At 41.6% G+C, this 27,773-nt stretch overlaps 1 protein-coding gene across 4 annotated transcripts; it reads right to left on the bottom strand.

Annotated features, from left to right (window-relative positions):
* Positions 1 to 404: 404 nt before the first annotated feature.
* On the bottom strand, positions 405 to 24,809 carry LOC101165809 (histone acetyltransferase KAT7). Of its 4 annotated transcripts, none has more exons than XM_023957775.2 (15): positions 24,539 to 24,809; positions 22,036 to 22,180; positions 20,720 to 20,926; positions 18,641 to 18,919; positions 18,482 to 18,564; positions 16,358 to 16,444; positions 14,494 to 14,592; positions 14,313 to 14,423; positions 13,500 to 13,691; positions 9,557 to 9,646; positions 8,563 to 8,703; positions 8,388 to 8,481; positions 8,165 to 8,311; positions 4,309 to 4,415; positions 405 to 4,232 (listed from the first exon to the last, which is right to left on the bottom strand). In XM_023957775.2, the coding sequence occupies exons 1-15, from the start codon at positions 24,593 to 24,595 to the stop codon at positions 4,134 to 4,136; spliced, it is 1,938 nt and encodes a 645-aa protein (XP_023813543.1). In that variant the 5' UTR covers positions 24,596 to 24,809; the 3' UTR covers positions 405 to 4,133. The 4 variants fall into 4 exon arrangements, with proteins under 4 accessions (XP_023813543.1, XP_078807247.1, XP_023813546.1 ...); XM_078951121.1 differs by having other exon boundaries at positions 14,334 to 14,423; positions 24,581 to 24,802; XM_023957778.2 differs by having other exon boundaries at positions 24,581 to 24,792.
* Between the last annotated feature and the right edge of the window lie 2,964 nt (positions 24,810 to 27,773).

Below are 27,773 nucleotides of genomic sequence, written 5' to 3'. Positions count from 1 at the left end.
TTCTGACCCATAGAATGACTACGTAACAGCTGTTTATTTCTCCGTAGACGTCTCTGGGATTCTGCAGGTACTTCCTGTTTGGAACGCCAGGGGGGAGGGGTCACTCAGTCCAGTCCTCATATACAGTCAATGATGCACACATGCATAAAAAAACAAGAATAAAAACACAGATTCAGACACTTGCATGCTACAGCACAGATGGAAATTGTTTTATTCAAACACAGATATAAAGTGTAAAGGCACACATAAAAACTCACGCATGCAAAAACACATCTAGATACACACATGCATGCAAACACACAGACAAAATGTAAGAAGTTGGTCTAAAAGAAAATAAGTTGTTGTGTATTAACGTTAACCACATTTGGTGGACCTGTTCATCTCAAGAACCACAGCAGCCAAACTCCCATGTCACTCAGTATTTATTGTAGAGGAGGGCAGGAGAAGAAGCAAACACTCAGTCGAGCTACATGTGGACGCCACGCCGCGGTTGTGCGTCTCTGCTTGAGCAAGGCAGCAGTACAGCAGGTGGCTAAAGGAAGGCAAAGCTTAGTAAGTCATCCAACGGAGGAGGGCGAGGAACCAGCAGCTGCTCTGGTAGTGTCGGTCTATGGCTGCCATCGGCACAGGAAAGAAGGAAAGACGCAACCGAGAACCACAATGACAGGAAAGACAAAAAAATAAGGTATGACGTATTAAAAGAAACACACTTAAGTGGATGCTTGAACAAAAAAAAGACATGATTAATGCTTTCCAACATAGAGTTAGTTATTTCTGGTTTGATTGAGCATTTTTAACAAATAAGAACATTAAATACTGGATTATTTTAACTTGAGGGACATAATCTACTTATGATGCACTGCAGTCTAAATGGCTTCTAAACATTGTTAAAAACTAAAAGGAAAGATGAAGATGTACTCATCCTCACACTGGAGTGGCAGACGACATACTGGCATGAAAAAACTCAAATGAAAAGAAAAAAAAAAAGAGGCTGTTTTGTTTAAAAAAAAAAAAAGCCAGGAGTGCACGTTGGGATGGATCTTTGCCTCTTTAAGGTTTTTCCAAAAACTAAGTGCACTTTCCCGTTTATGTGAAATTTGGCAATAACTAAAACTACAGTGAGCCCCATCAACAGCTCCACAGAACGACGCAGAGGGAAAGCTGGGGGGAATCATAGCAACAACCCGCCCCCCCTCCAGTAAAAAGCAACTTCCACCCCGACATACTGCAAAGGCTGCAACACATGGCACAAAAGGAAAAAAAATAACAGTCTGGACGGGGAAAAACATCCATTTATAGAGGAAATCGGAAAAAAACAAAAGCATGGGTCCCTTTGATTGACTGACTGCATTTTCACACAGAACTTCTAACAATAAATGTGAAAAAGTGTTTCTGCTGCTTTGATTGATCAGTCCTTCAGTCAGGTTTCAGCAGCGGTTCTGGAAAAAGGCGGGACTGCGCTGAGACTCAAACTCTGCAGACTCCAGACGGGAGGTTAGTCCGGTGAAGCTGCGGTTTGTTTAACCAGATGGTTAACAAGTTACTGGATTGGACCTTTTGGGAAGATTGCAAAAAAGATTAACCTGAACGCCTGAAAGACCCTCTCGAAAAAAAAAAAAGATATTTTTAACATGTTTTTGTGATACATTTTCTGATTCTGGAAGACATAAAGAAAATGAAGCTTAAATAGAATTTCTGGGTATTTCTTTATTCAAATCAATGTAAATCAGGAACAGACAAAAAAAAAAAAGAAGTTCGACGAGGATCGTGTTTGTTATGTACAAAATATGGTGGGCGGGGCCACAAGCTCCCTGCTCCGCCCCATTCTGATGCGTTCACTTGCAGACGAATAGATCCGTGTGCTTCTAAACTGGAATCCGGATCAAAACTATATGATCGGATTGCAGTGATGTCAGGAGGGTTGTTCTGCATCGTCAGCCCCGCCCACGACTCAGAGGTGAATTTCAGATGCGGCTCTGCAGAAACTATGTCCTAGAAAATGACACCAGGTTTTTGATTTTGGCTAAAAACTAAAAAACAGTATCATCATGATTAAAACCGGGAACAAAAGATGATGGGAGCGCGACTTTAATGAGCGTCTTCTCCGTAGTTTAGTCCTGGTGACGGATTTCAGTTCACTTTAGCGTTACCAAACTAAACCAAACTGTCCTCATGTGTTACTTCTCCATGATTCAAAAGTCCTCTTTAAGGTCATTTCAGTTTGAATAAAGACCCGTTTGTTTTAGAAAACATACGTATTCCATCACAGATACTTGGAGGCATCTTTCCCAACATCTTTAACCCCCCCTCCGATCATCTTTTTATGTTTTCTAAAAGCGTTCCCACTGGTCTCATAATGGGAATTATGTCGTTTTAAGTCAAATTCATAAAACCTGTGTCGTTTTCTAGGACATAGTTTCTGCAGATCGGCAGGAGTTCATCTTAACTTCACTTTTGAGTTGTGAGCGCGACTGATGATGCAGAGCAACCCCGCCCCCACTTCCCGTCATCCATGTGTTGACATGCTCTTCCCTCACAACCCCAACCTAACACCACCGGTGCAGAAAAGACGGTGAGCGATGTCGGAGCCGTGCATTTTAGACGAGGAAAACACGGATCTGTTCGTCTGCAAGCGGACGCATCAGAATGGAGCGGAGCAGGGAGCTCGTCTGTCATAGGTCCGTCTGCTCCAGACTCACCACCATTTCAATAAAGAAACACTCAGAAATACCATTTTACTCTTCCTTTTCTTTATAGACATAGTTCCTCCATCATCAGAATGTCTAAAACATTATTTTTATCCGAGTGCGTTTCTAATGACTCGTCACGACTTAAAGCCAAACAGCTTAAACAAAGAAAAGCCGCTCTAAATGTGCAGAAACAGACGGTGCTTTAGCACGTTTCAGGCGCCATCGATGCTCTGAAATGAAGCTTCCTGTACCTTTTCTACAACTTTGACACATTTACATCCACAAACCCTGTTTAAGATAAATACATTTCCAAAGGAAGACCTTTACATGCTCAACACATTTTAAAGAATATAAATAGTAGGCTTTAAAAATGTTTAAAAAAAACAACAAAAGAACCACTCCAAGAAGAAAAAGAAGAAGAGCAACTAAACACAGAGAGGAAAAGGAAAAGCTTCTCCCAGGCTGCTCCAGCTTTGTGTTATATCAGTGGTAAAACCTCAGAGGTAGAAGAGCATCAAACGGAACTCCAACAAAACCAAAGTGACCAGTTTTCCCACAATGGAGAAGATGAGAAAAGACAACCCAAACACACAGAAGAAGCTCAAATGTGAGGCATAAATGCAGGTCGCCCCCTCCCAGGGGCAGCTATAGTTTGTCTGCCTCACTCATCCACGGCTGCAGGTTTCCAGGGGTTCAAACAGATGTTCCTGTTTCATAACAATCAGACCTGGCCCCCCTCCACAAAGTGCGCTGAAGCCGCTGTGGCGTCTGACAGGAGCAGCGAGGACAGGGGAGTTGGCTTTTTTTATTTATTTGTTTATTTTCCTGTTGGAGCTGCGCTGGTTTTTGTCAGCATGACAGCTGTGAGGAGCACGCCGGCGGGCTGCGCTCCGTCCAACGCCTCCGCGCCGGTTCGATGCGGGGACAGGATGAGCGGGCGCCTGCCGCCCGTTACTAACGCAGTTTCACTCTACTGGAGAGATGGATGGAGAAACATCAGCCGCAGATGTGGCTCCTCCCTCAACCTCAGAATAAATAGTAGAGTTCAATTTTAAAAGGAAAACTTACAGTATTTTTATATAAATAAATCTAACTCTCCTAAATACAGTTCAGGGACAAAGTGTCTTTGTAAAGGGGGCGTGGCTAAAAGGTCAGAGGCCACTGATATGAGAAATGATGTCTAAACAGGAAGTGTGCAGCACAGCTCAGCCTTAAAAACAATAAAGAAACCTCTGCTACATAAATATTTAGTTGTTTTAACGTCCTACATCCATAAATCTCTCAAGAAGGCGTCCGGAGGGGGGTGGGGGTGGGGTTAGTGCTGAATAAAGCCTAGCGCCTGTTTGAACCATCAGAAACCCAGACCTCAGTAGTTTTAAGTGCTGCAGCTGCAAAGATTGAAGCTCGGGGCAAAGGAGCATGCCAGTGAAAGACAGGGGGCTTTTATGTCCCTTTAGGGGGGGTCCATTTTAAGGCTGTGGGGTCTATGGTCTTGCCGTTACCCCGTTTGGTCTCCTTCGCCTTCCAGTCATCGATTAGGTCCTTCAGGAAGAAAGAAAACAGTTAACAGCCGATAAGAGTAAATCAAAATAAAAAGTATTGTTTTTCTTGGTCCCACCTGTCGTTTCAGGACCAGGTGCTTCCCCTTCCAGTATTTCAGCATCTGGAGCGCCTGCAGCGTGCTGACGATGTCCACCGGGTTCACCGCCGTCTCCTGGCTGATCTCTGCAGGAGCAGCCAGAGCTGAAGGTGAGCAGAAACTCATCACACCCCACTAAACTGTGAACGTGAAACGTTTCACTCCCCCCCCCCCCATCCTGCTAAGGAGCCGCCGCTGGCGATAATGAAACACATTTTGAATCCCAGTTGTGGCTTTTTTTTCTGCGGGTCTGCAGGAGACGGAGTGTTGAACACTGAGGAAAGTCAGACTCCATCAAAGCATAACTTTGTGCATGGATGAGAAACATTATGGTGCGGGATCGCTGCACTGTTGTAGACTTTTTTTTGCATTTCAGCCATTGTTCCAGGAAAATAAGAAACTATCACTTAAGCTTCTCAAGCATTCATGCAGATTCCACCACAGTGCAGATGCTGTTTCGGCCTGAAGTCTCACTCCACTCATCCTTTGGTCTATTGCAGCGTCTGTGGTCTTTTACTTGTGCCGTTTTATGTCCAAATCAAAAATGACCTCATTTTTCTAAAACATAGTTTCTGCAGAGCAGCGTGAGTTCTGTAGAGATTCACCTCCCAAGTATCGATAACAGCCTATTTTTGCATAATTTCAGTTTAAATTATGGTCTGAGGGCTTTCAGATATGTTGTTATGAACGTTTTAAAGTGATACTTGTTCCTTTGAGATCCTTTACTGGATGTTAAAAAGGTCAATCTGATTGTTTAGTAAAGGAAAAGTTGTGCATTTCTGATAAAGAGACAAAAAGGAAAAATCTCAACTTTGTGTTACTGTAGACCAGGGGTCGGGAACCTATGGCTCGCGAGCCATATATGGCTCTTTTGATGGTCACATGTGGCTCGCAGACAAATCTTTAATTATAGTTTTTTTTTTTCATTAGACCAGTCCTTGTCGGGCGCGATGCGATGCCAGAGGCGCGCAGTAGTAGCGGTGCTTAGAGAGAGAAATCTGCGCCAGCGCTATCAGTTACTATTATCTATTATTTCACAGAGTTTGTACCAGCTGGAAACTTGTGAATTGACGTACCTAAAACTGCACGCTCCCGTCTCTGAGAAAGAGCGCGCAGATGCGGGGACGGGATGTGTGAGGGAGAAAGCAGAGGGTGGGGGTGAGGGGTTGTGGGGACAGGCAGCAGGTGAATCGCGCAGGGATTGTAAAAACGTAAAACCCGCTGCCTGTCACTCTCACTGTGGCGTGTGAGTGTGTGTTTGGCTCCCCGTCTGCATGTGAGCAGTCTTTGTCACATCTACAGAACATTCAGACCTACGATCACGTTTAAAGTCTCAACGCCTGAACGAAGCAGAAACTCACCACGTATCAACCAGACTAGACCATCAGCAAAACTACCACGAGAAATACTCATCATTTATTAGCAACAGAATAACAATGTTATTAAAAAAGAATCCACAGACTTATTGTACTTTAAAAATGTTGAAATTAAATCAAATGCACACATTCATTTGTATATTTAGTTTTAAACAAATTGTCGCGGACTGAGTTGGATGGCTGTTGGGCCGCGTTAAAAGTTCTGGAGTTCATTGAACGCGTCAAGCAGAGATCTGATTGGCTCTCAGTTCTGTCGCTCAGCCTGTTGTTAGGTAGTTTGGACCAATGGGGTTCAGCTATGGGCCGAATAAGGGAAATGGGAGGGCTGCAGCGGGAGCAGGGGAATATAAAGTTGGGAGAAGCGCTCTCGTGTCGGCGGGAGAGATTCAGGAGTTGCTGAATGAATTGAACGGCGTTTGTTGCGGTCTGCAGTAATCGGAATAAAGAACTTTAAAAGAGGTTAAGTCTCCGTGCCTCAGTGTGGGGAAGGGACACTACATTATTGTATGGCTCTTTCAAAATTACATTTCAAAATATGTGGCGTTTATGGCTCTCTTGGCCAAAAAGGTTCCCGACCCCTGCTGTAGACACTTAAGTATCGGCCAGAGTTGCAGGGGAAACATCGGTTATCGGTTGGATCCCATCATCCATGTGTTTACTCTCTCTCCTGTCACGTACAGCCCTCACACCCCCCAACCTAACATTACCGGTGCAACAAACATGGCAGCCGTATCAGAGCTGACCATCCGTCCAGTTCTGATCCAGATTCCAGCTCAGACGAGGAAAACAAAGACGCTCACGGATCCGTTTGTCTGCAGGTGGATGATCAGAATGGAGCGGAGCAGCGAGACTGTGGCCCCGCCCAGCATCGTTACCATGTCATCTTTTTGCTTCGTCTGCTCCAGATTCACAAATGTTTCAATAAAGAAATACTCAGAAATACCATTTTAGGCGTAATTTTCTTCATAAATGTCCTCCTTTATCAAAAAAAACGTCTCAAGAACGCGATAAAAACACCAAAAACAGAATTTTCATCAACGTGGGTCTTTAACTTTGTGCATTGATGGATGGATGATTAGATTTCACATGCCAATCTCCCAAATGTGTTTCAGGTTTTACCCAAGAGCGGACACTCCTTACAAATTTAGTGTAAAATGGGACAAAAACAGAAGAGAAAGCTGCTCCATTCTTAGACGGGTGGCATCAATGTTCCTACAGATTCAAGTCTTTCAATACAAAGCTTCAAAACAAGAAAAATTAGTTCAAAAAGCAGCAATTTTAGTTGACACGAATCCCAAAAATTCCTCTGGGGTCTAAAAAAAGTGGAAACAAAAGACGACATTTTAACAGGCGGATCGACTAAACCTGAACCTGAACGACAAACGACAAGAGGTTCAGGATGAAAAACAGAAATGACGTCCCAGCAGAAACGTGATGAACAATTGGCTCAGAAAACACTGAAGAAAGTCCACAAAGAGTTTTAAAAAGCAGCTCCTTTGTTTGCAAAGCAGTCCGTGACATGGTAAGCTTTATGTGAAAAGGAGAAAACACAATGTGGTCCAGTTCCAGCGGACGATACAGAGCTGCTGAGTCACAGAGAGCAGGACGAGACATTTTCCCTTTTTTAGCCGGCTAAAACCATCGACACAAATGAAAACTCACAGAGACAAAAGACAGAGACTCTTTCATTCAGTCTGATCCGGGTTTGATGCCTTTGTTGTGTCTTTTTCAGTGGGACAAACGTTTGAAACAGAGAGGAGCGAATAAAAAGCACATTTATCTGGAATCTGGATCCTCAACACAATATTTGGAGGTTTTTAATGACAGACTTTCATTTTTATTCTAAAACGTCAGCGTTAAAAAAGTTATGACGTGCCAGAAGAAGAGAAAAAATTCAGGATAATGTTTAGTATTTAGTAATCTGTGTGGAGCGGCATGTGAGTGAATTCTATGTGATAAAAAAACAGATTGTAAATTAAAAGAAAAGCTTAAACGTAAAAGTACACGTAGTAAACTTGTAAGAAATATAGAAAATTTGAAAAATAAATTAAAATTTGGAAGAAAACTTGAGTAAAAACTATGAACTGTTACCAAAGGGAAACAAATGTTTATTTGTACCAAACTTTGGGAAAACATTATCACTGCTGTTCGTACATCAGAAGAGCGACATCAGACACTGTTCTGGAGCGTAAATGACGCCACGGCAACCTGTCAATCATGGGCTCAAAGCCCCCCCCCCCCCCCCCCCTTGTAAATTTAGTAGGAACTCTGAAAATGAAAATCCAGAACTGAAACTGTGAATTCAGCACCAAAAGGCAAGAGGAGTAAAATAAAATAAAAACAGCAGCTTTTATGTTATTTTTACTCAAGTTTTCCTTTACTGAAACAATAAATTCTAGTCGAGTCTTTTTCTCACATTACAGACTTCCGTCATGACCGCCGTCTGTGGAGAGTCAGACCTTTAATGGAGATCTCCTTGCCCTGAAAGTTGTTCATGTAGCGCAGCAGAACGTCTTTCCAGTAACTCCTGTAGCTGATCAGGCCCAGGTCCGACAGGGGGCGCTCTGGAGAGCCCACCTTCTCCTCCACCTTGGATAACAGGTAACCTGGTGGGACAAATATCGGGTTTGCTCTCTTTCTGGGGGCGGGCAGTTGAGCGGGCGGGCGGGCGCGTGCACTCACTGAAGTCGATGAGCATCTTGCCGTAACCCTGCCGCATGTACTGAGGCATGGTGAGAATGCAGGACACGTTGTAGTTCAGGAAGGAGTTCTTCTCCTGCGCAGAGAGAAAAGCTGCGTTCAAAGACGCCGCTGCCTGCGTCAAACCCCGCCCAAAGTTTCCCCGCCAACACTTTACCTTAGAGAAGTAGCCAACCAAGTGACAGCCCGTGTTGTCGGCTTCGGCCATGACGTAAAAGAGGAAGGGTTCGACGTCGTAGTACAGAGTCTTGTGGTCCAGAAAGAGTTTGGCCAGCAGGCACAGATTCTGACAGTAGATCTGAAAGAAGTCGCCAGCTCAGACGTTCAGAAACATTTAGATTGAAGCACAAATGTTGGAAAAAAGACTCCAGTCATGTTTTCTGACTGTTCTTTTCCCTCCCAAATATCAAGAAATGCAAAATCTTGTATTTATTTTATGATGAGAAATGCACGAAGAGGCTCTATTTTGTCTAAATGGTTTCAGAAAACTAACAATGTGGGTTAATTTATGTGACTAGAGAAGCAGCACTCCCACCTCCTCTTTCATAACCCTTGTGCTGTCTTGTGGGGTCCAGATGACCCCACCCTTACATTGACGTGTTCTCCCTACCATGACAAAGGTGGATAGAGGTGGAAAGATTTCATGGACACCAGTGAAGATCACAAATCATTGAAGAAAAAAGGTTCAGCGCACTGTCTAGTGGGTCTAGATGACGCCACTCCCAATGTTAACGTGCATTGGGAGTGGGGTCGTCTAGACCCCACAAGATAGGACAAGGGATAAACAAAGAAAACTGGAGTCAGTTCCACGGTCACACTGAAGCACTTCAGTTCTGAAACAAAAAAGTGTTCAGGTCCAGGAAAACGGTTTTATTTACCAAATTAGTTTTTTATATTTGAGACTGAAATTGCACTCAAATGTGGGCGTGGCCTCATGACTGACAGGGTGGCCCTACTGGCCGTGTTGTACTTAGCTGAACTAAATTATTCAAATTTTCTGCCAAAATGAGGACAAAAAGGAATAAACCCCCGGATGGGAAGGAGGCCGTGTTTTTGAAATCCCCCCCAGAATCAACAGCTGAGGGGTTTTAGAGAACTGCAGATGTCCACCGATTTGACTTATTCTGGTCAGTGACGCGTGGTGGACTCACCTTGTTCTTCTTTCCATCCACTTCGAAGACAGAGATGTTGGTCTTCCTGTAGATCTCATCTCCTGGCGGATGCTTCCACACACATTTGGCCTTCCGTCACAAACAAGAGGGAGAATCAAAGCCTCGTTTCTAATCACACTAGACAGCAAAACTTAACAAAAAAAAAAAGAATCGGAGGAGCAGAAATTGACATTAAATGAAAGGCCACCTGTAACAGAACGGGTCCTGCAGACAAAACGTGATGTGTTGAAGATCCTTCAGCGATTATGATTTGATGATTTGCTGAGTCATGCTACAGATTCAGCGTTTAATATTTATGCAATCACAAAAGCTTGCAGGGACAGCGGCACGTTTGATTGCAAATCAAGGGATTTAGTTCTGTTTCCTGGTGTTTTGAAAAACATCATCTTCATCGTTAAAGAGCCACTCTGATAACATCTGTCAACATGTTCATGAAGAAAATTAGGCTCAAAATAGAATTTTTTCAAATCGTTGTGAATCAGGAGCAGATGAAAAAATGTCCTTTTGGGCGGGGCCACAGTCTTCCTGCTCCGCCCCATTCTGACGCATCCACTTAAGTAGATCCACGAACGTCTTTGACGTTGCTGTACGGCTGGAACGCGCAAATATTGCTCCGCCTTTTTGTCGGGCGGTTGGGGGTGTGGGGGGCCGTAAGCTTGCGGGCCGCTCTGCAGAAACTACGTCCTAAAAACAACAGGTTTTTTTATTTTGGCGTAATTTCGTAATTAAAAGACCACTGGGAACGCTTTGATCAAAAAGGAGATCAGAGAAGGTCTTTGCTGTACATTGCAGGTTTTATGAACCTATGCATGACTTTTTACATAAATCTGTGTTTCTATGGCGATTGGAGGAGCTTTAACCTCTGTGAAAACGCTCATTATGTCTTCAGACGAGTGAAATCTCACTTTTTTTTTCAAAGATTCTGAAAATTCTGCCTTAGGTTTTGAAGAGATGGCAATCAGAGGTGATGCAACATCAGGGTTACATTTACTCGAGTAACTTTTTGTCCGAATGGTAATAGTAGGAGTAGTTCAGTATCCATCCATTTCGTTTCTTTGTTTGACTCAGTTTGTTCTGAAGCGGAATAATAGCTGCACACAGACTGGGAGGTTGCAGGTTCAAATCCATGGTTGGGTTATACCAAAAACTCTAAAAATAGGGCCCAATTCCTCCCTGCTTGACACTCAGCACTACGAGGTTGAGGGGTTTAAACCACCAGATTGTTCACTGCTCCCCCATGGCAGGGGTCAAATGTGGAGAACAACTGATGGGACTTTCACTTTATCTGCTAGAATAAATTGTTCAACTTTTATAATAATAATAATACATTTTATTTAAAAGCGCCTTTCAAAACACCCAAGGTCACTGTACTTTTGTCTTTCTTTTTTTTACCTTGATGACAGCGTCATGTCAGGATGGTAAAATGTAATGAATCTAAGAGACTAACAATAAAACAGATGTTTGCTCAGAAGGCAGACCTTTCTGTTCCAAATTTGACACAAGGAAGAAACCAAAGCTGCAGTTCCTCCACAGACCACTAGAGGGTGCAGAGCGGGAGCAATGTCCCATGCGTCAGATTTTACATTAAAAAAAATAAAACCAAGTACAGTTTGGTTTATGAAGAATTGTTAAGGTTTTTAAAAAAAACAGCCGTTTTAGTTGCAATCACATTTTGGGATACTCGGGGGTGTGAGTTTTTGATTGGCAGGTGGGTGAACCAACAGGGCTTCAACTTTGGAACTGTGACGTCTGATTGACATGTTGATGTACAGGAAACGTCAGAAATTATTGGTCCAATGCACGAATGTGGAGGAAGAAATCAATGTGTATATTAAGTAAATGATAAATTAATGAAGTCAAAGATTGAGTCAACATGTGCTTGAAGATATTGGATATGTGCTTAATTCAAAATTGTGAAACCTCAGTTCGTTTCGACCATCAGTGAAATCCAAGTTGCTGCCACGAATATTGTAAATAAATGGATTTTTTTAAAATTTGTTTACAAATTTTACATTTCTGAAAATACCAAAAATTGTAAAGGAAAAAAAGAAGATTTCTGTTTTCATTAGGTTTGGAAAATAAATGCCGTGTTCCCATAGACTGTATATGAGAACTGGACTGACTGAATGTGAAGTGGATGATAGAACCAGACATCGTCAGTACGCAGTGACCGGTCTGAGCCGGTTTAAGTCATTGCTTCTATGGCCACCACTAGCGCCAATCAGGAATGAGCTTGTTGGAAGGCCACACCCCTACCACTGAAAGCACGCTACACCAAATCTGTCAATCAAACATTTCAAACGTTTACGTTAAAACCACTGACTTATATTCAGGCGCCTGATTGGTCAGTTTATAACGTGTACCAAATATAAACAAATGAGGATTGTCAAGAAGATGGTTCTTCTGACCAATAAAACGTCTAACAGCTGTTTATTTCATGGGATTTTTCCAAGGTAGGTTGGTGGAGGGGGGAGGAGTCACTCAGTCCAGTTTTCATGTACAGTCAATGTGTGTTTCATGTAGTAAAGTGATGTTAGCGAACAAATAGAATCTTTTGAACGGGAATGATGGGAATCGACTCGTGGTCGGCTAGGAACTGTTCTTTATTTCGTTTTCTTTCCTCCGTTCTATGAGTTTTATACAATAAAACGAGCTCATCCTCTCACTTCAGAAACAAACATCACGTGAATGTGAACGCCCCATTCATGGGAAGACTTCTCATCATGAGGAGAAGTTGTTTGGTTTTTTAAAAATGTTCTTGTGTTAAAATGTTTCACCGGACGTTCTTTGCATGGGGCCATAAAGTAGCCTGATTTGTTTCTTATTGGGCATCAATTATGGGTTTATTAGTTCCATTTTGTCATTTAGGCTTCGTTTTTTCAATGAAGTGATCTTATAAGAGTAAAAAAAAAATTGTTTTTTAACCACTCCTGACATGACACCAAATGAAGAGGCCTTATGTGTTTTATCGATCCTCCAAAACACTGACGTCAGATAAATAACGATGATTCAATCTATTGTCAGAAGTGTTTATTATTAGATTAGGTTTGAAAAACACGTCCTTATCTTCTGCCGCACAGCAGCGCCTGGTTTCTGTTCTTAAAAGAGAGAACTGCATAATAATAAATGCAAGGAAATGCACTGCTTCAGGAAAATCTTCTGAATTCTGAACGGAACGTGAATGTGCTGCAGTCAGATTCAAATTAATCAAAATTGTTTTATAGCCTATTGAAAAATTTAATACTGCTATAGTTGAAATATTGTAAACATGTAAAGCTACATGTTGTAAATAAATGGCCACAAAAAGTGTATTTTTGTATTGAGATTTTGCTTCTCTAACTCAGTTTTGTTAGTAAAAACTGGACCCAAGGTTCTTTTACAGGTTGCAGACCCTGGTTTAGTATTAATAACATAACATTAATAATTAATAATAATTAATAATATAAATCAAAGTACCCATGATGAATCCAGATCAGACTAACATCTTGTCCACACATGTCAAATGAAGCTAAAATCTATATTTCAGAAATAACTTCAACTCAATTTGGTGGAAAATCTGAATTTCAAATATTCTGATCCAGATCTCCTCCCATCAATCCTCCCTGTGATTATTATATCTTTTGAACGGCACTTTAAAAATGAACTGATCCAGAAGATTCGGCTCCCTGCAAAGAGCCATTAATCCAATGCTTAGTTTCACGTGTTCCTCCATACATAAGCAGTTTTTTTGTCCTTTTAAAGTCTATTTATTAATGCATGTGTGTTACACTGAAGTCATAATCTGGTATTCTTCTTCTCCATTTTCTAAATAACGTCATTTTCCTCGATGAGAGGATGTGTGAGCTCTGAAGGAACCCATTTGCAGGATGTTCCTTAAATCATTCTCCCGGTGCAGACGTGTCAGAGGACGCTCGAAACGCACCATGTGTCTGCGCAGGATGGTCTGACTCTTCATGTACTTGAGGCAGAACTCGCACATGTACAGCCTCCCCAGGCGGGCGTACTCCTCCGGGTACGGGGAGTGGTACCAGGTGTCCAGCTCGTAGCGGCCGAACACGATGGTTTTGATCATGTTGCTGCCCTCCGACACCTGACCCGCCAGACGGAGCTTCTCCTGCACGACCATGAGGGGGAGGGGGGGAGGCCGGGGAGGGAGGGGAGGGGGGGTGGAGAGCAGGACAACCAATCAGGAAAGAGATTTCTGAAGATCTGAGGAAAAACCAGCTGCAGAACAGAAAAGAAAAACCCAGAAAAGAAAAACGGACATGAAATGAGTGAAGTTTGACGGATTGACAGACTGTCTTTAAGCTGATAAGATTATATTCTAACAAATCAATAATCAATGTAAAGCAGAACTCTTTGATTCAAAAAAGCAGCTGCTTCGCCACATTTGGAAAAACCTGTGAAAGCGTTTGCTGTTCTGGTTGAGTTTAAATATTTTAGCTGTGGGGGAAAAATGACACAAGTAATCTGACCTCTGCAGAAATAAATATCTGCTAATAAATAAAAATGAAAATAAAAGAGGACTTGAAAATATGCAGATTAAGGTTTGTGAGTAAGTTCACTCTGGTTCACAGAGGGAGTCAGAACTGCCAAAAATCAGAGTCTGAGACGCCTCCTGTGGCTGTGGAGGAGCGTCCGCAGACTGAAACAGAGAAAAAGAGGCACAAGGGGGGATAACACAGAGAGATAAGGGGCAAAAGAGGTGGAGATGAGGATGAATTTTCTCTCTTACAAGGTCGTCCGAGGCACGTGCCTGCGCTTTCCTGAACAGCTCCAGGTCGTAGTCGCTGGTGATGTTCTCCAACAGGGGCTCCCGGCTCGTCCCGTGGCTTTGCCGGTGCTCCTGAGGGAAAAACGTCACCAGTGAAACATGTCGCTCACATCCACATGGCCTCTGCCATCCTTTTTCCCACCATGTACTTGTCCTTCTGCTCTTTATTCAGGCCGGAGTCCCTCTTCCTCCTCAGGTCCGTCACCTTCTCCTTGTAGCGCAGCTGACGATCGCTCGGCGCCTGACAGATTGTTGCTTCAGTCATTTAGTCCAAACAGGAACACGTCTTTCAAATCTAGCTCAGATTTCAGACCATGATTTTACACATTCTAGAGATTTTACCGGGTTGGAAGCCGTTTTAATCTCTCTTTGCTCTACACCTTTACAAGCTTTTCTCTAAATCAACACATTCTTTTGTCTCAATAACAGCTAGAATCTAGAAATAAAGACGCTCTTATCAAAATCAGAGTCAAAATCCGTTTGCTCCAAACTCTTGACACTAGAAAAACCTAGTTTTAGGAAATGATTATGAGAATTATTAACATTTTGAAATGGGGACATTTTATTTATATTTTGAAGAAGCTTTTTGGTTCAATTTTTAGGACGTCTTTTAAAAGTTCACTAAATGTTGACAAGTTGGACTGGCATTGATTGTCATCATGTTGGAAACTAAATTTTACATTTAAGTTTAAAGAATACGGGCTAGTTTTTTATTTTCATGACAGGGTGGGCAGACTGTGGTCTGGGGGGGGGCCACAGGCGGCCAAACTGGACTGAATTACATCGAAAAACCTCAACAGTGGTTTATTTTCTGGTGCGTCTCCATGGATGGTTTACTGCAAAGCTCTTTAGGTGCAGAAAATGAGTCGGACGGTAATCGTTTCAACCGTTCCAAAAGCACATGAATGCAACATTTCTCTCATTTAAACACAGTTATGAAAAATAAAAACTCAGTTTAAAGATATTTAAATGTATCTTTAAAATAAAAAAAACGGCCCACGCTCTTTGTCCAGCGCCTCTGTCAACTTTTCCGTCTAAAAGTGTGCTCAACCCAGTTTTACAAGGATTTATCATACTCTCATTTTGTTCTATAATGAGTCACTTCCCATTATTACACTAGTTTTCTGTCACTGTAATCAAAATGAATCACAATTTGGTTCATAAAAGCTCAAAAATACAAACCATTTGCTTAGAACTAGCAAAAAATATGTATTATTGGGCAGTATAACATTCAATTTGAGGAAATTCTAGCTAACAGTTGACTTTTTTTCCTCTTTTTGAATGCTTGTGTGGAAGTCTCTGTTTTTCTACATTTTGATTTCTTGTGAAGTGACGGTTACTTTCTGAACCAACCGATGGTTTTACTACTTTCTAGTGATTTTGGATTTTCTACATAAGACTAGTTTTCTGTTCCTAGCTTCAGGCCACCTCTGTTTTTCAGAGTAGAAAATAAAGAAAAAGAACTCATGAAAAGGGAGCAAAGGGATACAAACTTCCATCATTTGCGGTCTTTTCTTCATCATTTTATCTCATTGGTCATTGATACAAATAAAAAAACAGGAAATAGTGACATTTTTGCACCCGGGATTCCAATCATACCACCCTGAAGCAGTTGGAACGCTAAAATAAAATGTTTGTCATTTTGAAAACCTGAAGTGATTAAAACCCCGATAACAACTAAACCCTCAGACTTGAGCTGCAGGAGGTTAAGTCTCCTCTTCCGGATCAAATTGATGCTCTGGGCTGCACACAGGATCCCAGCAGAGCCGTCACAAATCTCCAGAATCGTAGATTTCTGACCGTCTCTTTAACATTTCCACATGTTGATGAACTCCAAACTCCAAAACTGCTGCTTCAGAGTGACTCTGAGGAGAGCAGGTGAAGCTGCAGAAGGGTGGCCGCTTCCCCGGCTTCACCTGCTTTCCTCAGCTGACAGACGGAATCAGAAGGGCGGCGTGCGGCGTGTGCGTCCTGCGGCGCGGCGCTTTCCCCCCGTCAGACGTCACCTGGTTTCTGGTGGAGTGTCTGTTCTCGTCGTGCCGGTGCGACAGCGTCCTCTCCTCAGCCAGCTTGTCGCGCGTTGATGCTTTGCCCTGAAGAAACATCAGCGCTGTCTGCAGTCAACAACTCCCAGCCAGCCCCGCAGCCCCCGCTGGCTGCAACACCTCCGTCTCTTAGCACCCTGACAGAATCCATTTGGTTCACATTCACACAGTCGTGAGGGACGAGCAGAAACGTGATGACTGAGGAAAAGGCTGAAACAATAGGAACCGCAGGCAGCTTCCTTCCCTGCTCTGTTTTTACACTCATTTAACAATTACTGCTAAAGAAGCAGAATCTTTTTATTGTTTACGTTTCTTTTCAAATCCTTTTTTTAATATAAGAACATGGTTCATAGAAATTGTGGTTTAAACTCAACAAAGGTGGAACTTTCCTCCCTACATTTATGAATTCTAACATTAAAAACGTACTGAAAGCTGCAAGTTTGCCCGAAATAATACATAAAAATCACATTCGATTCATGGATTTAATGAAAAAAAGATTGATTTGGTATCAATGATGATCAGTTTAAATGAAAGATTTTTTAAATGAAGATTTTTGTCATAAGCAGAACTTCAATTTAAGGAAACCCCAGACACAACAACACATGGTCTTTTACAACATGTCATACTGGCAGAAATAACCATCAAATCCTTCTCGTCAGTTTTTGGTTGTTGTGAAGGTTTGCAGGCGTTTGCCGTCACGACAGAACCGGTCTGACAGGAGACTTCTGTCACTTTTCTGCTGTTGGATTTAGGATTATTGTGCTAGATTAGCAGATCGTGAAGGAACTACCCCCTGTTTGCCCCTCAGTTTCTGGATCAGGGTGTGTCCCAGGGTCAGGGACCATTGACCACGGTTTGAACCATTGACTATATATGAGAACTGGACTGGGTGACCCCTCAAACAGGAAGTACCCGCCGGCTCCAAAAAGCCAAAATCCCATAGACTTGTGAAGAGAAATAACCAGCTGTTACTCAGTCATTCTATTGGTCAGAAGAATCATTCTGGACCTGATACATTTATTTATCGTCTTCTTAATAATTCTCAAAGTAGTTCAAGTTATAAACTCACCAATCAGATGCCTCAATATAAGTAAGGAGTTTCATAGTGAACGGTTGAAGGGTTTGATTGACAGATTCTCCCAAGCCTGCTTTCTATTGGTAGAGGTGTGGACTTCCAACAAGATCCCTCCTGATTGGCGAGTGGTTGCCATAGAAAACCTAGTCGGACCAATCACTGCTTACTGACAATATCTGGTTCCAACATGGCAACATCGCAAAAAAATGGCAATGTCATATTTCTATGGGTGACGTCACGCTCGCTCGGTCCAGTTCTCTTATACAGTCAATGGTTTGGACAGAACCAGGGCGTCTGCCCTTTGGGGATTGACTGACACAATGGACGGCTTTTGGACGGATATTTTTGTCTTTATCTCAAGTTATTCAAGTGGTTAACTGACCACCGCTGGTCCCACTGCGAGCGTTTGATTGACAGCTTCTCCTGGGCCTGATTTCGGTTGAAGGGGTACGGTCTTCCAACGAGCTCACACGTGACTTTTTTTCAAAATGGTTCCAAAATGGCGGCGCAAGTATCAGAAAACAACAGTGACTGATTTGGCCTGATTGTCTATGGGTGACGTCACGCCTCACATTGTCTATAGTTTCTACAGTTAGTGAGTGTAAACCCCCCCCCCCTTTTGCTCAAATGCTTGGAACATGACAGCTGTAACTTATAAATGCTTTAAATGGTTTTTGAAACGTGTTGTTGTTTTTGAATGCTTGTACGGCTGTCTGGGCCAGCACTCCCTTGAAAAGTAGATTTCTCGTATCAAGCATTCTGGTTAAATAAAGGTTATTGAAGTCAAATGAAATGTTCATCGCTCCACCAATATGTCCGACAGTCTCTGCTTTTATTTCAAAATATGGCGAGGGACATTATGGAGAAACAAGTCCACTACAGACCGGAGGACAAAGTTTAGCATTTTATGTTTTGTTGTTTGCTATTTTAGACCAATAGGATCACATTCTGCTTTCTGTCTGTTGTTGCTTCCCTAACATTCTATGCCCTGCAGCGTTTCTGTGTTTTACCTTGCATTCGTCTGCAGAGAGGTTGTGGTAGAGCGGGCATCCAGAAATGGAGAAGTGTCTCTCGTGTCTTCCTGTCAGATGTCCTGAGACAGAAATAAAGGGAATAAATGTTTGTACACAGTCAGCCTCAGACCAGGGCATCCGCGTTTGGGCGCTCACCCAGTGAGTTGCATCCAGGTGTGGGACACTTCATGTTGAAGTTGTAACTTTCGTGGAATCGGCGTCGTTTGGGGCGGTGGGAGAGGTCGTGGGCAGCCGCCTCCTTCAGCGACAGCTCTTTGGCCAGCCTCTCGTCCTCCTCCTGAGAAACGATGATGTCGTTGGACGTCACCGTCTCGTTGTTTGAGCTGGAGACCTCGAGGTCCGACTCTGAAGAAGAGGCGTTGCCTGTCGGGGTCCGGGGAGGAGTCTCGTCCCGGTCCGCCCCGTGCTTCCCGTCTGTGTGGTCAAATGAGGCAAAGGATAAAAGTAAACATAAAATCCAGCCTTTGATGGACTGTCATTGACTTTTAGCCCCCTGAGTGTCACGGTAACGGATGAAGCAGATCAATCCACAAGTGAAAAATGGTGATGAAGCGGAAAAGGGAACTCGGACAAACCAAAGGTTGGATTTTATCCCGGCGCTTTGACCTTCAAACTGGTTTATTCCACTTAGAAGTCATAAACATGCGAAAGTGCTGTTTCTGGTTTTTAATGTTGAGCCGTTCATGCAAAAGAAAAAAAAAGAAAAAACAAAGAAATTCTGTTCTTAATAGATTGAACAATAAAAAACTTGAAATCTTTCTTCACTTTGTTCTTCAGGTAGACACCTTTTTCAAAATCTTTCTTGGGACATGAAGGGGAAAAAATTGAGTAAGATTTACATAACAATTCACTCATCTGGCACATATGGAACATAAGGAACATACAGGATATACGGAGCATTTGGGATAATATGTTAAACACTGGGAACAATTAAGAAATAAGGGAAGAAACAATACATGCTGAACATAAGGATGACAGACGGAACATCCGGATCATTCAGGACACATCGAACATCACAGACATATGGGACACAACGGATGTAAGGAACATACGGAACAAACCAAACAGTCGGATCAATTAAGGTATAGGAGACATATGGGACATACAGAACATGTGAAACATAGGGGATATACAGGACAGTTAAAACAACAGAGACATGCAGAAGATTCAGGACATTCGGAACATTGAGACATCAGGAACACATTGGACAGACTAAGCATGCCGACATTTCCTACATCCGGAACATATAGGACATACAAAACATACAACATATATCAAACATTCGGAACAAATAAGACATACGAGACATATGGAACATAAAGGATATGTGGGGCATATGGAACAAAGGGGACATAAGGGAGAAACGGAACTCACTGGACGTGAACCACAGGGATTTTGGTGCTGGTAGCAACAATTATATACTTTGTATTATAGTGGGGCAAAAAGTATTCAGTGAGCCGCAAGTTTACCCACTTAAAAAGATGAAAGAGGCCTGTATTTTTTTTAATAAAAGGTAACTATGAGAGACAAAATGAGTAAAAAAATATCCAGAAAATCACTTTTTTTTTCAACTTTTCCCCAGAGCCTGTTGATCTGCAGGACATAAAAGCTGTTTGCCTCCTATAGCTTGTGTGTTGCGTGCAACATTCCTGCATAAAAAGACTGAGAGGAACCACGGTTCAACTGGAATGTAAAGATCCATACTGATGATCAATTTCACTTTCAGTCACAGTCATTTTACAGTTTTTAAGTCACACCATGTTAAGCTAGGACGCATAAATGAGAAGATAAAGATGACTAACTTTATAGAAAATGTGAAAACATTCTCTTAATCCTCTAATAACTCACAGAAACATCTTAAAGGACCTGAAACTGGCCGTTTTTAAACTCACTGTCATTTAAGGATAGCAAAAAAAGTCTGAAAGTTTCTCCTGAACTCCTCTGACATCACACAGGAGCTGGATCCACCTGAGGCTTGTGAGGTCTGAGTGAACAGGAACACTCTGTGATACAGACGGGCTCCATGACATCAGCCTCTCATTTCCACTTTCTACAAAGATTTTTCTGCATCTTCTGTGATGTTGCAGATTTATTTCTCACTCTTCTAGTTCTTCTGCGTCTTTCTTCCCTCTGATGGCGTCATTTACAGCTACATTCAGCCCCAGCGATGGGAAGGAACACACGACAGCCGCTGAACCACAGCTTCAGTCTCACCGTTAGCTTCAGTATCCGAGCCTGATGAGCGGCTTTGTCGCAGCGGGTACTTTTTGGCCGTGGTGCTGCTCGCCCCCTGCTGGCTGCGCGTGATCCTGCGGCCGGAGGAGAAGACGGAGGCCGGTGCTGCTGAGTCTGCGGACACGTCTGGGCCGTCGTCTCGAGCCGCCGCAGCAGAGGACAGGCGGCGAGCTGGTCTACAGTTTTCTAGAAAAACAGAAGATGAGACAATCAGAAATAAATCTGCATGTGTTCCACCAAAGTCTACTGTCTGAAGAATAAAAATTAAAACAAACAACTTTTGGCAAAAACCTTTTGCTTAAAGGTTGAAGCCACAACATTTTTTCCAGAAGAAGCATGATCACTTACAAAAAAAAAGTACTTTTACTTTGGAAATTGCTTCTTTAAACCTGTTTTAAAACCAAACACCAGAGTTGAGCAGGATGCCGGAGAAGAAACTAGACCTACTTGTTGCAAAGGGCTGCAGGACTTACCAAGAACCGATCCGGCCCCAGCAGGAAACCAGAACCTGCAATCAGCTTCGTTTGCATAAGACTAAAGTCTGACGGCGGAGCAAACTTCTCTCAGGAACAAAAAGCAAAATGAAGCGCTGCTGCCTCCCTGCCTCAGCGGCAAATCCCTGTCTGGCAGCAGAAGGGGGTCAAACCTGGGGTGGTGGTGTGTGTGTGTGTGTGTGTGTGTGTGGCGTGGGGGGAGGTTTGGCTGTCTCAGTCCATTCATGCTTTATGGCTGCCCATATACAATAGACTGGCTAAAGTGAGGGGGTCTGGAAAGTCTCTGTAGTTTCCAGACAAGCAAGTGAAGAAGAGATTAAAATACCAAAACATGGAGGTTAAGACTTCCTTTTATTTCAAAAATAGTTTGTTTATGAAGACTCTCATTCATCAGGTTGGTTCCATCATGGTAGAAGGTTTAAGGGATGTCATCTGGACTTGGTTTTAAAGTTAGAAGACGTAACACCTCTTATCCAAGAGGCTTTGTCAATTCTGAATTAGCTGGTAAAAGAACTGGTATATTTACGCTCATGGGGGAGGAGTCAGACCCATGTAGGCCAAGTTGACAGGTCTGAAACTGATCAAAAATATCACGTTGGGTTGGAATTAACATGATAATACATTTAAAAGCTCAAAAAGGGGATTTTTCATTAAATCTACAATTTTTCTTTTTATTCTAGTTTTTTTTTATTCTGCAACAAAAATGTAACAACTACCTGATTTTCTGCTCCTCAGTTCTTTTTTTAGTAGTGTTAAAGTTGGAATGAGTGAGTCCCACTGTGAGCATCAGTGCACAACTACCTTGTGAGCTCTGGCTGAGGCGCAGGGAGGAGCGGGTCAGGCGAGCGCTGCTCCGCCTCCGGCCGTTATCGGAAGCATCGGCGTGCTCAAGGTCGGCGGAAAAATCGGAATCCTCGGTCCCGTCTGAGCTGCTCCCGGCCGTTCTCTGGGAAAAGGGAGAAGCTTTCATTTGACGCGGCTGCTTTCAGGTGTGAACAAAAGAATAACTAGATCGATCACAAGTACAGGATTAGACGTGATTAAATATCTCATTTTTGTTTTCCATCCCAAATTCAAAATACTTCCGTTAAGAAAAAACATTTTTAACAAAAACAGAACAGTGATGATGATGAAATGATAACGTCTCGCTAAACTGCAATGCCTTCCTACAGGCCTTAAAAACACAACTCTAACAGATGAATAATGTGTTTTTAAAAGTGACAAGCGATTCATCCTGCATCATTTAGCTCCCTTCCCTGCGATTTTCTCTGACTTTAACTCTTTTTTTGTTTCCAGTTCAGCAGCAACGTGTCACAACTGTGTGATCTATAAAATCAAACCCAATCACTAACACCCCCCCCTCAGAAAAGCCCCCATGGACCCATCCTGTGTGAGAACTTCACAATAAAACCTTCACATCTAAAAATTATTTAATGCCACAAAAAAAAGGGTTTAGCACACATTTGTTAATAAATAAAGCAGAGTACAGGTGCGATGCTTTCAAATCAATCCTTGGATATCCCTCTATAGCATGACCTTCTCATCTTGGGAGCAAAATGTAAATCACCCTATTTTTAGGCAGCTTTGGGTCCCTAATATAATATCACTCCTAAAACTGATCACTCCCCCCAACCAGATTTTGGTTTGTTGCTTCAACCAGACAATCATCAATTGTTTTGTACTTGAATTTTACAAAACAGCAAACATTAGGGACCAAACACACAGCAAATAAATTATGTTAATATTTCATAGAACATCAAAACAATCAAATATATCCAAAATCCTGTATTTATGAAATTTCTTGAGGGTTCATCACCTTAACGCGGTGTGGAATTTCAGGACACAGTTGAAACCGGCGTGTAAAACAGAGGTGTAAATGGCTTTTTATGCTAAAAAAGAAAAAAAAGAAAAATGTATTCGAGAGAAATAATGGCTATATGACCAGTATGCATGCAGGGACACACATTTACTGTTCCAACTGATCCCTGGCTGAACCCTGAGCTCATAACTGTCCCTCAAACCTGATTCATAAATCTCCACTTCCTCCCCGTTTTAATGAAACTTCGCTGTCATCACTTTCTGAGCGAGTCTCCCTCACTAAAAGTTCCAGAGGTCTCCTTCCATAAAAGGGTTTTAGGTCAATTTCCTGTGACGGTGAGTAGATTTTGAAGTTAAAAAACCATCGACTATGATCACACATGCTAATACACTGGGTTACCTGAAACGCACAGCGTTGACTCGAGGCAACAAATGAAAATGAGCCGTTTTACTGTATGAATATTTTTTTTGAAGTAGAAAAAATACTATTAAAGGTACTTCTTCACATCCACATTCACACATTTTTTAAATTACATTTACATCAATATAAACATGTAAAAAAGTTATCTTCAGCTTATTATGATGATGACGTCTCTCTTGTAACTTACAGAAAAGACCCCCTCCATCCATAATAAAAGTCCCCCCACTTTAAACTCATCATTTTATTGAACAGTAAATATATATATATATATATATATATATATATATATATATATATATATATATATATATATATATATAGTTTTTTTTAATCAAAATTGGAAATCGTGAGACTTTTGGCAACACTATGCAGTAGAGCCCAGCTACTGTTTTTAATAAAATTGACAACTGAGAAAATATTCTAACCTCTGGAAAACAAGAAGAATGAGGTGTATGTTTAAAAAAAAGAAAAAGTTGCCACAGAACTTTTTATTTTCTCATTTTGGTCACCCCCCCCCCCCCCCCCCCCAACACACACACACACATAAACAGCATAATTAAAAGGTTTTTAATGTCTTAATTTGCGTGATTTCTTTTCAAACGGACTCGCTGCAGCGCTTCAGGTGCACATCTGACAGCCTCAAAACATGAGCTGATGAGCTTCATTTGCATACCGCCAATTAAACTCAAAAAAAGGCGGGATCTCAGGAACCAGCCAATAGGCGCACAGCAGAGTTTGACTTTGACCAATCACAGCGTTGTTTTGGACCAGACAGCCTGTTCCCTTGTTTTAAGACAAGCAACCGTTATCGCAGCTTCCCAACGGTTGCCAGTCTTCCCCCTTATTCTCCCTTTTTCAGTCAAATCTCAAAAAGCAGGGCATTGAAACAGCATCGAACTGAGTTCCACATAAGAAAAAAAAAATACCCGAAAAGCTAAAAAAGAACACACCAGCTAGCGTTCAGTATTTATAATCCCACAGACCATCATTTAAACATCTGCAAACTGAAATGCACAAAGCTAGATGCCCCCCCAGCCCTTGAACACGACAGGCGTGTATTTTTACCTCTGCGCGGCTAACATTAGCTATGACGTGATGCTGTCCCACCTTTCTCCGCGGCATTTTCAACGATGTGGCGTCTCTGTAAGGGCAGCTTATTATCCAGATCTCTGAGGCCGCTTCGTTTACGGTTCCATTTATTTCAGCAACAAGCCGCGGCTGGAAAGGTTTTCCGCTGGTCAATGGAAAGTATAAATGTCTGCACTTCCCTGTGCTCACGGCGCGATCTCCGCTGCCTCTTGATGGTACGCTGTCAAAATAGCTCCGGGTGCACGTGTCCGTCCATTAATTCATTCCCCACCCTTCAATTTAGAAAACATAAAATGTGTCCGGGGTAAATAAAAATACATAAATGAAAAAAAACTGTAATAATTAAGACTTAATATTCCCACAAAACAAGTTAAGAAAACAATACAATTAAATAAAAGTAGGAAAATTACAAAATAGCTTAGACGGACAAAAAATGATTCAGAAATTTTCCCCAAAACACGGGAAGAATCCAACTTTATAGAATTCCCAAGATCCTTAAATGACATTTTCAGAGAATGTAAATAAGCAAGGAGTCAGTAAAGCATAGGTATAAGTGACAAACATGGCTTTAACAGAAGCCAGTAGAGAAGTTGTTTTTGCATCCACTTTGTGTATTTCTGTAAATAATAACATATACAGAAACATATTAAATGATGTATGCATGTAGAAAACTACATATTGTATCTAACATGATACATTAATATGCATTAAATGTCGTTTAAAACATGGCTTTGAGTTTCACCATTACATCTCTTAAAATGTTCTTAGTCCTGTGCACATTGTTGAAGCCCTGATCAAACAAACAAACAAACAAACAAACAAACAAACAAACAAACAAACAAACAAGTAATCCAAAAATTTAAAGAAATTCAAGACTTTTATCTTTAGTCTTTCTTTGTTTGAATAGAACCAACCACACGATGGAAGTCATTGACCTAAAGATATCCTCGGCAGTTTATGAGGGGCGGCACTAGAGGGAGATATGATCACAAAGTCATCAGTTAAGACTAGAGTATCAAAAACTATTCACCTGAATTTAAATTTTATTAAAGGTTTAACAGTGCAGTTGACAAAATGCAACCCTGACATGACCCTCTGACCACAGGTGGAAGAAATATACTTTCTCCACAGGAAGGTTTGAAAAAAAAAGGTGCTCGGCCAGTTCTTAATACCATTGAGCTTGTTCAATATTCTTTAAGTCCTACTGATAGATTTAATCCAATAACTTTGTAAAGAACACTGAAGAAATAAACAAGACATTTTTAAGTACCGGTAATAGGAATTAAAGCAACAGATTCCAACAAAAACAACGATATTTCTGTTATGCAGTTTATAGGATCATTGAACATTTAACCTCATCGCTGCCTCATTGAGTTATATAAGGTGTACTTCCATCTAGTTTTAGCCATTTTTTTAACATCGTGAGTTTTTTCTGGTTCTTCCTCAAGGCTCAAACCATTAGGCACCAGGACAAACACGTAAAATTAGGCCCTGGTTATTATTGATATATTATTGATATATTGATAGAGACATTCAGAGACAGTACTGTAAACTCTATGCTCAGGCAAATATGCTGATGAGAAAATTCAGTGCATGTTCTCTTCAAGTGAAGTGTTCGCTGTTCAGATCTTACTGCACTCCTCTGTATACGGCCCCTCTTTGGTGGAACTATGGACGTGGGACATTCCACAAATTCTTAGTGGCCTATAATGATGCTTTTAGGCTTCTGCTACAGGTGCCCAGGTGGTACAGAGCCAGTCAGCTGTTTGTGGACGCTCACATCCCCACCTGTGAAGCTCTACTGCGTAAGCTTACATACAGCCTCATGGAACGCCTGGACAAATCTAAGAACTCAATTATCATGTCTCTGACTGATCCCAAAAGAAGCTCATGCCGCTACACTTCTGCCCTAAGGAAACACTGGATACAGCGATTATACTCTTTTTAAGTTATATCTTTTTACTTTTTATTATAAATACTGTATTTGTATCTTATGTTTTATTTTATTCTCTTTTCTTCCTATGGACCACCTGAGTCTGAAATAAAAGTTTGATATTATTATTATTTATTTTTTTCTATGTTGAAGGTTTTATACTAACACTATGTCACATTAGCGTTTTCCACAAACACAGAAGGCGCTGACTTTCATGGGCTTGGGCATCTTGGGTTTCTCTGCAGCCTTTTGGTTCCAATTTTAACCGTTGTGTTATCCTAGACACTGTAACATTGGGAGTTGGGTCATCTAGACCCACTAGACAGTGCGCTGAACCTTTTTTCTTCTATGATTTGCAATCTTCACTGGTTTCCATGGATTACATGAAATCCTTTCCACCTTTATCCACCTTTGTCATGGTAGGGAGAACACGTCAATGGTCATCTTGACCCCATAGGATAGCACAAGGGTTAAAGGGTCCCCCCCTGGGGAGATGGAGGAAGTGGCTGGGGAGAGGGAAGTCGGGGCATCTTTGCTTCAACTGCTGCCCACGCGGCCCTGTCCCAGATGGGCGGAGGAGGATGGATAGATACATTTTAACAGTTATGGGTGAAGTTTTCCAAAATTATATTACAAAAAGGCAAAACAAATAAAGTTAAACAAAATTTTAGGTGCAACTAAGGAAGATTGAGCATAACTAAACAGAGCAAAAACAGAAGATGAACACTTCCCTGTTCATACGACACACTCAAAGACTTCATGTTATGAACTGTGACAACTGATCATCATTCTTTTAAACTCATAAAGTCTTTCAAATGAACCAAAAGAAATTACTGATAGAAAATTACATTCAAATAATTAACCGGTGCAATTTAATCGATGCTCCAATTAGAATATGATCTGCCCAAATCTTAAGTTAAATACAAAATATCAGTGATAAAAAATAAAAACTTTGTGTAATTAAAGAGAATAACTTCAAACCAGAAGATACATTTTTTCATAGATCCAGTAGGACTCTATCCAAAAAAGCTTGTACATATTAGTAGCAAGGTTAAAATTATATTTTATTATAATATATTAGGTATATCATATTTGGTAGCTAGTTAGTTAGTTAGTTTATTCAGCAAAATTGGCTGAAATGTTTCACACTGTGGTAAAAAAAAATTTATAACGTGTGTCCTAACATTAATAAGTGTTACTGTTTAAATTATCGACCGGAAGAATATCAACCTTCTTGCGGTGGTCAGTCACTGAATTAAAAACGTCATTTAATAATAA

This window comes from Oryzias latipes, chromosome 8 (assembly GCF_053564925.1).
Source record: "Oryzias latipes strain Hd-rR chromosome 8, Olatipes_Hd-rR_3.1".
Lineage (NCBI taxonomy): Eukaryota > Metazoa > Chordata > Actinopteri > Beloniformes > Adrianichthyidae > Oryzias > Oryzias latipes.
The sequence above is the reverse complement of the archived record's forward strand: the minus strand, read 5'-3'. Positions and strand labels throughout refer to the sequence as shown.